The following is a 12,459-nucleotide window of genomic DNA, read 5'->3' as shown; positions in this document are numbered from 1 at the left end:
CAAAATCAGCGGAAGTGGTCGCTCCGAAACTTTCTCGCTTTCTCTCTAGTAAGTTTAACTCCCCTCCCCCCCCCCATGAAATTGTAGACCTTGGCTATGGCCGCGAATACCTTACATGGCATTGGTAAACGATAGTTATGAAATATAGATCTTTGTTTCAATATAGCATTTTTACTGAATCTATCATGAGAATATGTATTTTAAATAACTTTTTCCCAACTGATTAGCACCTAAATTTGACACAAAACTATAATTGTAGTCACAAGATAACATACCGAATTTTATTGATTGTGTTTATGAATTACTGCGTTTGCACGCATGCGAAAGTGCATACCAACAGACGATCAATTGGGTGAGAGATGGTAAGAATCTATATTTTAAGTGCTAAACCTGTATGCTAAATTTCATCTACCTAGATCTTTGCATTTTGTAGTTATAGAGTTCACTTATACTCGAGCAGCCAAACAGATTGACTTCTTGTGCATGGATTTCTTTCGAAATTTGACAGAAATCTACAAATTTGCTTGTAATTCATATAATCAAATTTCTTCCATCTGGCTGAAAGCGTTTTTGAATTATCGTTTACACAAATAGGCAGACATAATGCCAAAAAATATTTTTTAGACTCAAGGAGATCTGAAGCGTGGAGATTTGTCAAAATCTCGAGATCGAATTTTTTCACGATTATAATATTTGCTCTTAATTCCTATACGAGAAAGTAAAAAGATAAGAAGCTAGGACGTTTGTATTGATTAATTTCAGTGTTTCAATTGTTTCGGATGCGTAAAAATTTCAAAATATTCTTAAGCAATCCAGTACTTCTGTCTATTATGATGACCTGAAAAGAAAATTAGTTACCGATCATTGGTGACCTTCGAATTGATGTTCAACCAATAACTGTGCAATTTAATTTTATTGTCTTGCAGAATATTTCGTTAAGTTAAAAAGCTTGCAACTCGGATTTAATCTGTGATAGGAGAAAATTATAAAATTGACTCACAATTCGAACAACTTTTTTCTGATTTCACCAAAAAAAAAGTTTTGAAAATGCTAGTTTCAGTTAATGTGAAGAGAATTTTAATTTTTATTAATTTATTCAGACATTGGGGGAATAATATTTGCAATAAAAACCTATGTGAATATTGATAATAATTTTTATATTTTTTTATTAACTATAAAATTTTATTGAGAATGCATCATAAATACCTGATTCTTAACCTTGATTTGTCATTTAAAGTTTAAGTTTATTGGTCATAATACCGTATTTAAAACTATTTTTTTTTATTCCGTACATCTGCATTTTTTTTTTTGTCGAGATTTATATTTAAGTTTTAAAAAACTGTAAATAATGGGTATGAATATTAGTTTCTAAAGAAAAGTGCTGTGGTAACTCTTATGAATTGGAATGAAAAAGATATTTTTTAAGTCGGGCTTTTTTTGTATGACGCAAATATGAGGGGGGGGGAGCTCTAATGAGATCAGTTTAAGAATCTGGAATTCGTGATTTCTAAAATTATGAAATCTAAGATAAGTTATTAAATAAGTAAATAAAAATGCTGACTTATATAATCCAGATTCATTTTCTGAGATTTAGAATTTATTAGAATAATGTCCTGTTATAGAGCTACACAAGGCATATCTGGTTATGGACTTGGTAATTTAGAACTGTGTTCGTATGCCTATGAATTGCATCAAAGCTAACACTTCCTTTACGCCTCATAAGCGGAAAGACGACTGAACCCGTTCGACTCGACAATTATGATGGCATTATATAAGACAAATCTTTAGAAGAGCCAGGTCGTGGCCATTTACTGCCAGTATGGTGACGAAGGCCCCCAAATGTAATTTTTGGACTTCATTTCTTCGACGATGTTGTGGGCATTTGTAGTTTGGCGACAGAATTTTGTTTTCTTAGTAAAAAAAATCGCTTGTTTGAAATTCGATTCCATCACCATTCCATCATGATGTGTTATAGAAGTTCGGAAAGAAGGATAGCAACTCGGGTACCTCCATCATCAACACTATCCAAAAGTAAGACTCATTTGTCGCAAACTCTCGTGCAGTTTCAGAACTGAATGTTACTGTTATAAATGAAATCCATAACAAGGTTTATATTTAAAATGTGAATCAAAGAGTACTGACATCATTTAAAATAACCTTGCCCTGCAAAAACAAAATAACATTTTTCCCCAAAAAAGTCCTTTTTAAATAACTTTTCATGGATCTTATTAAATGACAGCACCAATTTAAAATTCGTTCTTTACTTACAACTTAACTAAGTACCTGTCAAATTGTATCTGAAAAGTTGAAAGTAAAGAGATGGTTAAAATTGCTTAACACTGCTTTCGGAGAATTAAAGCATTGTTGATAAATAGAATGCGTGGGGTATAAATTTACATTAAACATCCCCCACTTCCCTACCCGACTTTGAAATACGCAAATAAAGGCGGAGTGCGGTGCTTTCCTCTCCTCCCTCCCCTTCAAGGTCGAAGAGAAGAGCTCTCTCTGCGCCTTGACCTCCTTAGACAGCTGAGCAGAAGGCTTGTCATAAAAATAACTTTACATGAGGCCTTACTGATAAGGCATATGTATCCCGAAATATGAACGTAAGAAAAAAGAAATAATAACAATGAAAAGAAGCATGAAGCTTCCTGTTATAAATCGCTTATTGTTTTTAATGCGGAATAAAGTTGAGGAAGAGAAACTTTGTTTTCTTTTGCGGCAAATGGCGCGAGGTAACGAGTTATCAAAGAGTTGTAAAGCGATGAATACAATATATCCTTTTTATCTTTCATTCATCTCTGCTTTTTCTTTTGTTTTTTGAGCAAAATGTATTAATGTTGTGTTTTCTTATTTCACACACATTTTAATTATAAAACTGGTCCAGATTCTAATTATTATGATCCATTAATGTTCTGCTTGTTGTATGCATTCCTCACATTTATACTTTGTTCTATAAGTTAACTTTTCGATGAATATTTTAGTATTGTATATTCTGAATCCCCTGATAGGTTAGCTTTCTCTGCTATCTAGTTAGATGGCGCATTTTTGCTCTAAAATGCGTTGACGATATGATTCAACTTTGAAGTCTGCAATAAATTTGTTTTTTGTTTTTTTATTACTCCGCTTAATGTCTGTGGATGACTAAATTTTAGCTTGTGAGTTTAAAAGTGCGATAAATTGGAGCGTGAGTGATGCTGAGACGCTGATGTTCAGTAGTTAAAAGAAAATACTGGCAACAAAAACTATGCTAACTGTTTTCTGTCCTTGTTGAAGGTTAGTCATCTACTTGTTATATTTTGAGTTTGGATCCCGAAATATAGCAGGAATCAAGATGAGATATTTTTAGGTTATGTAGTGTTATTCAAGATGGTTTTATGCCGTTCTAAAAGTCTGGGGAAAATGTGTTTTAAGGAGAGACATTGAATTTCTGAGAACTTTTGTGTTTCTCATAAATATTTCAAAATAAGTTTCTCATTCAAACATTACTCTTTCCGTAATTTTATTTAGTCAGCTTTTATTTCTAATCCATTTTATGTCTAGTATTTCCAAATATTCCCGTGAAAATTGGTATTGATGCCATGCTATCGTATTGGAGTAGGAATTCAAAGAAAATTTTTAATTGGAGCTTGTAAATTATCATATCCCGCGCTTGTAAATAGTCACACTAAATATTGGTATTCTCTCTTCCTATAAGCTGTCTACCCGTCTGTCTCTGTATCTCTCTTTTGACTTCCATGGAATTGGAAGTGAAGCTTTGTATTATGAAAATTTTGCGAATCCCTTTATACATTTAGATTGCAATTTCTATGACAGCAGAAAACTTAGGGGCATTATTAAAAAATTTGAAATTTTGTAATCATTCGTCTCTTATTCTAAATACCTTAAAAGAATTAAAGGAAGAAATAACTGATGTTTAGAGAGTGTAATAAAATTACTGAACATACTAAAAATAAAGTATTTCAGAGCGAGAACAATAGTTGAATTTCTGATTCACAACAATTAATATCGACACTTTGTATATTCGGTTGAAAAATATTCATAAGCTTTTCGAATAATATTAAAATGTTCTCTCCTGCGTGCCCATTTTTCTTTTTTATGACTTACAATTATTTTATTTTCTTTTCAGAGATGCCATCAAGGTGAATGCATGCGCTACCGACCAGCTGGACTGACTCCCATTGATGGTCAGTGGGGTAAATGGAAACCATTTGGAACGTGTTCACGAACTTGCGGTGGTGGAATTCAGCAAGCCTTCAGAGAATGCGATTCTCCTAAGTAAGCAAGCTGTCAGAATGATTTTTTTTTATCCGTTAACTGAAAAAATAACTTTTGAGTTCAACAATTGAAAACAGGAATGTGATTTGAGGTGTCACGTTTATACCTGAACTCTAATAGAAATAGATGACACATTTCAATATTGATTCTTAACGCCACTGAGACCTAGAATTTTGAAAAAAATGAGATGTTGTTAAAAAGTTAATTTAACTTCGTTCAGCTATCACTCAAAATTAAATGGTATGGATTCCTGTTAAAACAATCTGACCTGAATGAATCGCTTTAAATAAGTAAATGTATCAAATTTACCTGATAGTAATATCTCAACTTTGAAATCGGAGGATTTTAAATTCTAAAGATGATTCAACCAAAGATCTATAATGAATATGGGTCTGGTACATATTAAACTCGACGTCGGGTGTCAAACGTGCTAATTTGGCACATAGATTGGAACAGGAGCGCCCCTCACTAAGTGTCATCCTCATTACCTGACCATAGTTAAGACCAAAATTAAGAAATCCGTCCCAAAACTGCATCTGAGTTCATCTTAAAAATGGACGTTAATACATTTAAATTTATAGGTTTGCATATATGGTATTGAAAAATAGAATTAACTCAATTTTTTTTCCAAATTCATATTAACATCAGTAGGTTCACTTTCATTAGTATTTTGGCTTGATATTGTTCTAATCGAAGTTCTTATCTAGAAGTAGTGACACTGTACAACCACGAATATCAAGACCTCCATTAATCGAGGTTGACCGAGCTGGTCCAGAAAATCAAACTGTATTTTTTCTTTTTTTTTTCATGAAGTTACCAAATTTTTGTTAGACAACGTATCAAAGTTTGCATTGGAACGGATTTTTATTCTGGTATCGGATGACTGAAGAAATTATTTAGGTGTCATTAAAACTATATGAGAAGTTATTAAAGGTAAAAATAAAAACATACTTTCATTTTTGGCATTTCAAAAATTATATGGACACTGAAAATGTGTCAGGAAGTTTCGTGATTTGGAGAGACGGGAGTGTGTTCTTTTAAATGATCATGGGGAGTGGGTGTAAAGGGAACAACGAAAATCGGCAACAATCACGAGTTCTCTTATCAAAATCATTCAACTTTTTAAAAATTGCACCATAGAGGCTTCATAACTAATAAAAGAAATTGTTAAGCGTCAACACATAGTAGTACTCAGGGACTTATTTTATTTTTTCAAATGAATTTTGAAAACCTTGGGGAAAAGAAAAGAATTCATCTCTTTTCTTTCGCTTTTAAAAATTTATTCACTTAAAGGACAGAAATATTTAAGCCTTCTATTATCCCTTGTAATTAAGGTTCCAATCAACTAGAATATTCAAGACTCTACTTTATGTTGAATTCGTTCTCAAATCGAAAAAAAAAAAAAAAAAAAAAAAACCGTCACGTGTAATTTTTTTTTTAAATTTTATTTTAGACCTTCAAACGGTGGACGTTATTGTACTGGAATTCGGGTGAAATACAAGTCTTGTAATACTCACGTAAGTTACTCTTACATATATTTTGCTTGCATTTCGTTCCCAAACTATTTGAGTATTAGATCTTACTTCTAGATATATTTGAATAAATCTTCCTTTTCATTATAGGATTGTGCCCGTGGGAGTGGTGATTTCAGAGCTCAACAGTGCGCAGAGTTTAATGGTAAAGATATTAATCTGCCAGGTGTACCCCAGTGGTCGACGAAATGGGTACCACAATATACTGGAAGTAGGTTTTTTTAAGTCATTTTTTTTTCTATTTAAATCTGAATAAAACAAAAATTAACTTTTAGCATATAATTGAATTTTTAAACATATATGTAAAAAATAACGCCTTTCGATTCGATCTGGAACCGAAAATATCATCGCATCCTATCGTGTTGAAAAATTCAAGAAAAGCATTATGTGAAAAAACATTTTGGCCTTTGTAATAATTTGAATTTAGCCCAATGGAAATAAATATAAAAAGCAGAATCCTTGACATTCGATGAATTTGCAATTATTTAATTTTTGAAACATCAAATATTTCAAATATTACAATGACAGAAATTCATTCTAAAAATTCCCGAATAACTAAATTTTCTTTTTTACCGAAACTGGTTTTGGCATCAAGAAAATTAAAAGAAAACCTATGATGACTAACTCTTTGTATGTAGCTTTGGATCGGCTACCACTTTTTATTTACTGCGATTTTGATTGAATGCTAATAGCTTAATGTAACAAAATCAACACGAAGCAATGATTTCCAGAATAGATCTTAGGGCCTTGATAGTATAGATTTGGCCGTAGGAAGTAACGGAAGTTGAGACTGAGTTCCGCCTCAGATTATGTACTTATTTGCAAGTTTTGTACTTGTTAAAGTTGTCCTTATCTCAAAACATTCTCATATTTGTATGATCGGTAAGTTTGGAGAGTGAAGTGCTGTATTCGTCATCTGATCAAAGTTCAGAACTACGAAGTTTGTCTTAAAATAATCGGCATGTGGCTTCAAAATGTGACGCTGATCATAGGAATAGTGGTTGTTCATGTAATGTAATCATCTTTATGAAGGTGCTATAATTTTTAATCTTTCACTGCACAATGGTATATATTTATATAAATTATGTTTTTAGCTTTTTTTCATTGATTTTGAATAGGTTAATATTTAATGAATAAAATTATTACTTCAAATAGATAAGTATTGTAATTAAAGAAACTTGATAACGAATTTAAGATCAAAATTTATTTTTCTGTTATTTTCTTGTATTCCTTATTGCATTTATGAAAATTTTCGCAGCTGCTGGTGAAGAATTAAATGAGAGTATAGTGCATGATTAAAATAATTTAATTAATATGAAAAAATTACATCGTATAACTAATACTATATTTGTTAGTATATTCTGTCACATTTATTGAAAGGATCAATGTGTCTCTTTTAAATTAGAATACATATATAGATATTCTTTTAAAAATTCTTTGATTGGAGCCAAAGAATATTCTATTCGAAATCAAAGGTTCTTAAACAATGATGCATAATCCCAAATAGTATCGTGCATTATAATATTGGTTTCTAGAAAATTTGGAAACTCTACCTTTTAAATTTATTTAAAAAAATTATTAAAAATTAACAAAATTAATCATTTGAATTACTAGAAATTTAGCTTAAAATTAACTCTGTAAAAACTATTTTCAGTTAATTTTTTTATCATTGATTATGCTTTATTTCCTTATTTATTTTCAAATATTAAAGTTGCAAAAAAGTTTCCGCTATGGAAAAACGTTTAGAGTACGTTTTTAACGTCATTGGTACTGCACGCCTTCTCAGTATTTCGTCAACTTAAAATCGTGGTAGGGATAGCTAACACTGAGTAACTACGCATGTGCGATGGTGAAATTTAGTACATGGAAAGAAGCACAGTTCATTTGAGTAATTATTTTCATCTCCTACTCAGACAGTTTTTTTTTTTTTTTTAGTTAGTAAAATAAAAAAATTGGATAGACAACTTTGATTTATACCAAAATTTTTCCTTGCGTTTCATTAGAAAATCGAAAGCTTTTGATTTAAAAGTGCGTTAGATTGATTAATTGATGTGAATAATAAATGCAAAATGAAAATCAATAAAAATACACAGATAAAAAAAAATAAAAATACACAGTGAAAAAAGATTCAGAACTGCGCAGTTTATATGTATGAGAAATTTTTTCTAACCAATTAATTATGCAGCTTTATTTAGCTATTTTGGGTTCATAAATCATTTTTTATGATATTTTATTTATGCATTTTTTGACAAATAAAATGGAGAAACCTAAATTTATCATCCGTTTCCGCTATTCAATGACGAATTTATATGCTTTCTGTACAAGTCCACATTTTAGCATTACATATTGCTGTGAATTCCATTTCCATAAACTTTATCCAAATTGCATTAAAATTTTTCCTTTGTCTCTAATTCGTATACATTTATTGCGGTGACATAGTAAAACATTAGAATACATACATAAATAGTATAATATGCGTATTAATATTTGCATAAATATACAAAGCAGGATACTGTAGTTCAAATTAAATTTCAGGGTGAGTTTGTTATGGCAACCCTGTCCTATCTCTTACCATTTGTAAGTTAAGGCAGAGAAAGTGATTATGCTACAAATAAGGGGGGGGGGTCCTTATTTAAAAAGTTTCTGACAGACCTACACAGCACGTTTTTGAAAGAGTAAAAGTTCTATACGATGACACCATTTCTATCGGGATATCTGGATTTAAAGCCGAGCTTCAAGCGCCGCATTGTCGCCAAAATCTTTAACGTTAAATAGAACAAATACCTTTCTAGCTGAAATACATCAAATTTATCAGAAACTTGCCCATTCCATCAACTTTTGAATGAACCTACAATAAACCATAATAGTACTTTAGTTCAGAAGAAATTTCGTTTGCTATACATCACTGAAATCGGTGCTAGTCAAAAAGAAAATTCGCGAGAGTCTATTGTAGCTCCTGATTTTAATTTCCTGATCACCTTAAGCCTGCTGTTTCAGTTACAATCGAGAAAGCAATTTTTAACGACAAATAAGAAAAGTCGTATTTTTATTAAGTTATAAACACACAATGGAAAGAAACCGACCGACAACTTCATATCGGAAATAGTTATATGGTTTATGATATGGTTTATTATAGCTCATTCGAAAGCTGGTGGAATGTACAAGTTTTTGATAAATTTGACATGTTGTTGCTGGAACGGTATTCGCGGTATTGAATATTAAAGATTTTGGCGACAATTTGACTGTGCATTCCGCCAAGGCTTCGGCACTTATAGTTTGGTTTTAAATCCAGATATCCGACGAAAATGGTGTCATTATATAGGAGTTTCCTTGCTCTTTCAAAATATGTCTATTTTACGCGCCAAAAACCTTTCAAATTAGGATTTATTCCCGATTGGTAGCATAATCATTTTGTCTGACGTAACTTGCAAACGGTAAGAGATAAGACAGGGTTACTGTAATGTTTTCTGATCTACAATGACATTTCTTTCATCATCTTTCGTTTGGCTGATTAGTTCGATGTCACCCTGTATAGGTGTTATTTAATCTTTACATCATTGATTAGTGAAATCCCAAAACAGCCGTTTTTCAAATGGGCGAAACAGGAAAGTATTTTTCTCCTTCCGAGTTTTTCCTGTCTAGGTTTTCTCATTAGTAATAGATATAATAATAACAGAGAGCAAAATATCTTCAAAATAATTACTGAGCTGACAGATTGATTTAGTAAGTAGAATATGAAATCCTGATGGTGCAGTGGCTCATCATTTTACGCAAACGGGGGGGGGACTCTTATTTTTAATCCTCTTAAAAAAGAATTAAATAAGAATTTCAGCAACTTAAAATATTAATGGTTTAATTATCAATTTAAGCTGGCGCAGTTAAAAATTATTAATTAGGAAATACAATATCGATTTATCAATAATTCATCTCCAGCTGAAATTATTACATGGAATTATAATAAAATGAGATTTCTGTTACTACTACTATTGGTTATTAAAATATTTAAAAAAAAAACTGTTTATTTAAAAGCCTCTTGGCTTCTGTCTCTCAAACTATGCAAAAAACTATGCTGTCAGAAATAGCGTGCCAATTGAGAAAATTTTCATTAAAATTTTTCTCTAGCGAATTTGACCGAGTTTTGCATCTTACTACTTGATTGAGTTGAAATAATGAAGTCATTGATATTTTATTTCAATTATTCTACGATTAATTCTGACAAAATTTTTTAAAAATAAATATATTTAAATTTCAAATAAAAATTACTAATTTATAGTTTAAAAATTATATTATGCTATAGTACTGAAAAATAAATAGAATTTATTTGGTTTTTATTGAAATATTTTTAAGTGTATATGGATTTTAGATAGGTCTTTTACATTCATATTTAATCAATATTAAGTTAATTTATTCTTTTACGATAAATTATTAATGTGAATATTTTTTAGTTCACTCCGTATTTTTTTCATCCCGTCAGTTTTTTTTTTTTTCAAAACTTTTAAAATTTATTTTGTATTGAAATGCGTTTACATAAAACAATGTTTTTTTACACTACTTTCTTTTTTCAAAAGTTTTAAACAAGTGCAGATTTTAAATAAATTTCTCCGTTCACCAGTGTTAACTACGTTAGCTTAAAATAAAATATCATTTAAAATTAAGTAATGAAATTTTTGTAAATAAAAACGTATTAAGCTGTATTTAATTTGAAAATTTCTACATTTTTGGTCAAAATAATAAAATAATAAACCCTGTATTAAAAAATATAAGAGTAGGAATAAGAATGAAAAACTGGATTTAATCGTTTATTTATTTATAACTGAATGATTTTAAAAAATTCTAAAAATTATAGATGTATTATTTCAATGCAAGATGTATTTGGGAAGTAGAAAATGTTTTTCTTAAATTTATTTCATAGAAACGTGACTCTAGGTTTTCATTAAATAAGAACTTTCGTTTCTCCGATTGTTGGAAATTTGTGAAGAAAGAATCTTTTTTACAGTATCTTTTTTTCCAGCGAGAAACTAACTCATTTTTACATCACGTAATCTTTTAGATTTTCTTTGATATAGTTTTTATCTTCAGAATTAGTCTATAGATGGCGCTGCTATATGATGTGCAGTAATATGATTGTTTACATTAGTTTTTTTGCAGCCTGCGACTACCGGCGTTTTCAAATTGCAATCTCAATTATCACACTGTCAAATGTGTTGCTACAAAGTCAATTTTTCATGAAAGGAAGTCTTGCCATCTCGGAATTCTTATCTAAAAATAGGTTAAGCACTTTTTGGGTAAATATCAATTAACTAAAGATGAAGAGTTGTTTTCAAAATCTCCAAATAAAATCTCATTCTTGGCGCAGCAATTGCCCCACATTTGATATTAAGGTCATTTCTCTTTGAAAGGGTGCATTTTATCTTTAATTGGAAATTTGTGAAAAATTTCTATTCCAATATTTTTCCTTTGAATTTCATGCAATTTGCAGGCTATATAATACTTAAATTCTATTAATTATATCTAACTTATAATAATTATATTTCCCAGTTCTATGTTATGATGCATATTGGAATATAAGCATTCATACAATTTGTTGAGACTCTCTTTCCTCATTAAATGATTTTAAATTAGTGTTGTCATTGGCACAGCTTTATTAAAATATTACTCAAAATCTACTGTGCTGAGAGATCAGATTTGATAAAAGTAAATTTGAATCATAAATTATTGTATTATTTTATTTTGCTAAAAATTTTTAAGTTGCTCTTTTTTTTTTTTTTTTTTTTTTTGCAGTTCCTCCTAATGACAAATGCAAATTATATTGCAAGATCAATGATTCCTCCTCTTATTTTGTTCTACGTGAAAAAGTTATTGATGGTACACCATGTGACTTAGGCTCATTTGATATATGTGTAAATGGAAAATGTGAGGTAAGATACTTTAAACTTCAAATTTGTAATTCTTTTCTTTGCAACTTATAAAATAGTTATTAAAATTATGTATTTTTTATTCATTGTCACATAATATTTCACTCTTTTTTAAGTTTGCTTATAGAGATTTTCCCTATGCTATGTAGTTTTTATTGCTAAACTTTGCTTTTTATGCATCTAATATAATTTTTTCAGACTTCATTTGTAAAAATGAAGTTGAATTAACAATTTTGTTTTAAATATAAGATAATTTTGTTATTTATATTATTGTTTATCAGAGCAGAATAAGGGAAACACAATATTTCCATTAGCATTGTTCACGAAATGTATTTCATAACATTCATATAGTTACTTTAAGTGTATCAATAGTTATACATAATTGAAGTTGACATTTTAGGGAAAGATATACAATGAATCAATGCACTTGTTTAATAATCTTGAATATTTTTTCCTGATGTATTTGAGCAGAATTTAGTTTTAAGCACCAATCATATATTAAAATTGTGCATTTAAAATAAAAATTATTTAATTTAAAAAAATCTTTCTGTAAACCTGAGGTGCATAGAAATATATATTGCATTAATTGCTTTTAATATAATCATTACTAGGTTGTCAATTTGGTAAGTGTTGATTGAGATGCCTTTTGAATATAGAGTATAAAAATGTAGTTTACTGATATCGCTGAGAACATAAACACAGATTAAAGCAGATATTACTGATCATAACAAAGA

General features: G+C 29.9%; 1 protein-coding gene across 1 annotated transcript in view; it reads left to right on the top strand.

The window, feature by feature from the left end:
* LOC129958690 (A disintegrin and metalloproteinase with thrombospondin motifs 9-like) overlaps positions 1 to 12,459 on the top strand; it is a 241,905-nt gene that overhangs the window by 185,865 nt on the left and 43,581 nt on the right. The window contains exons 11-14 of the mRNA XM_056071336.1: positions 4,130 to 4,278; positions 5,732 to 5,795; positions 5,901 to 6,021; positions 11,592 to 11,728. Of these exons, the coding sequence (XP_055927311.1) occupies positions 4,130 to 4,278; positions 5,732 to 5,795; positions 5,901 to 6,021; positions 11,592 to 11,728 (471 nt within the window). The remainder of the gene's footprint in view (positions 1 to 4,129; positions 4,279 to 5,731; positions 5,796 to 5,900; positions 6,022 to 11,591; positions 11,729 to 12,459) is intronic.

The sequence above is a fragment of the Argiope bruennichi genome, chromosome X1, assembly GCF_947563725.1.
Source record: "Argiope bruennichi chromosome X1, qqArgBrue1.1, whole genome shotgun sequence".
Lineage (NCBI taxonomy): Eukaryota > Metazoa > Arthropoda > Arachnida > Araneae > Araneidae > Argiope > Argiope bruennichi.
Note: the sequence above shows the minus strand (reverse complement) of the source record. Positions and strands in the feature narration are given on the sequence as shown.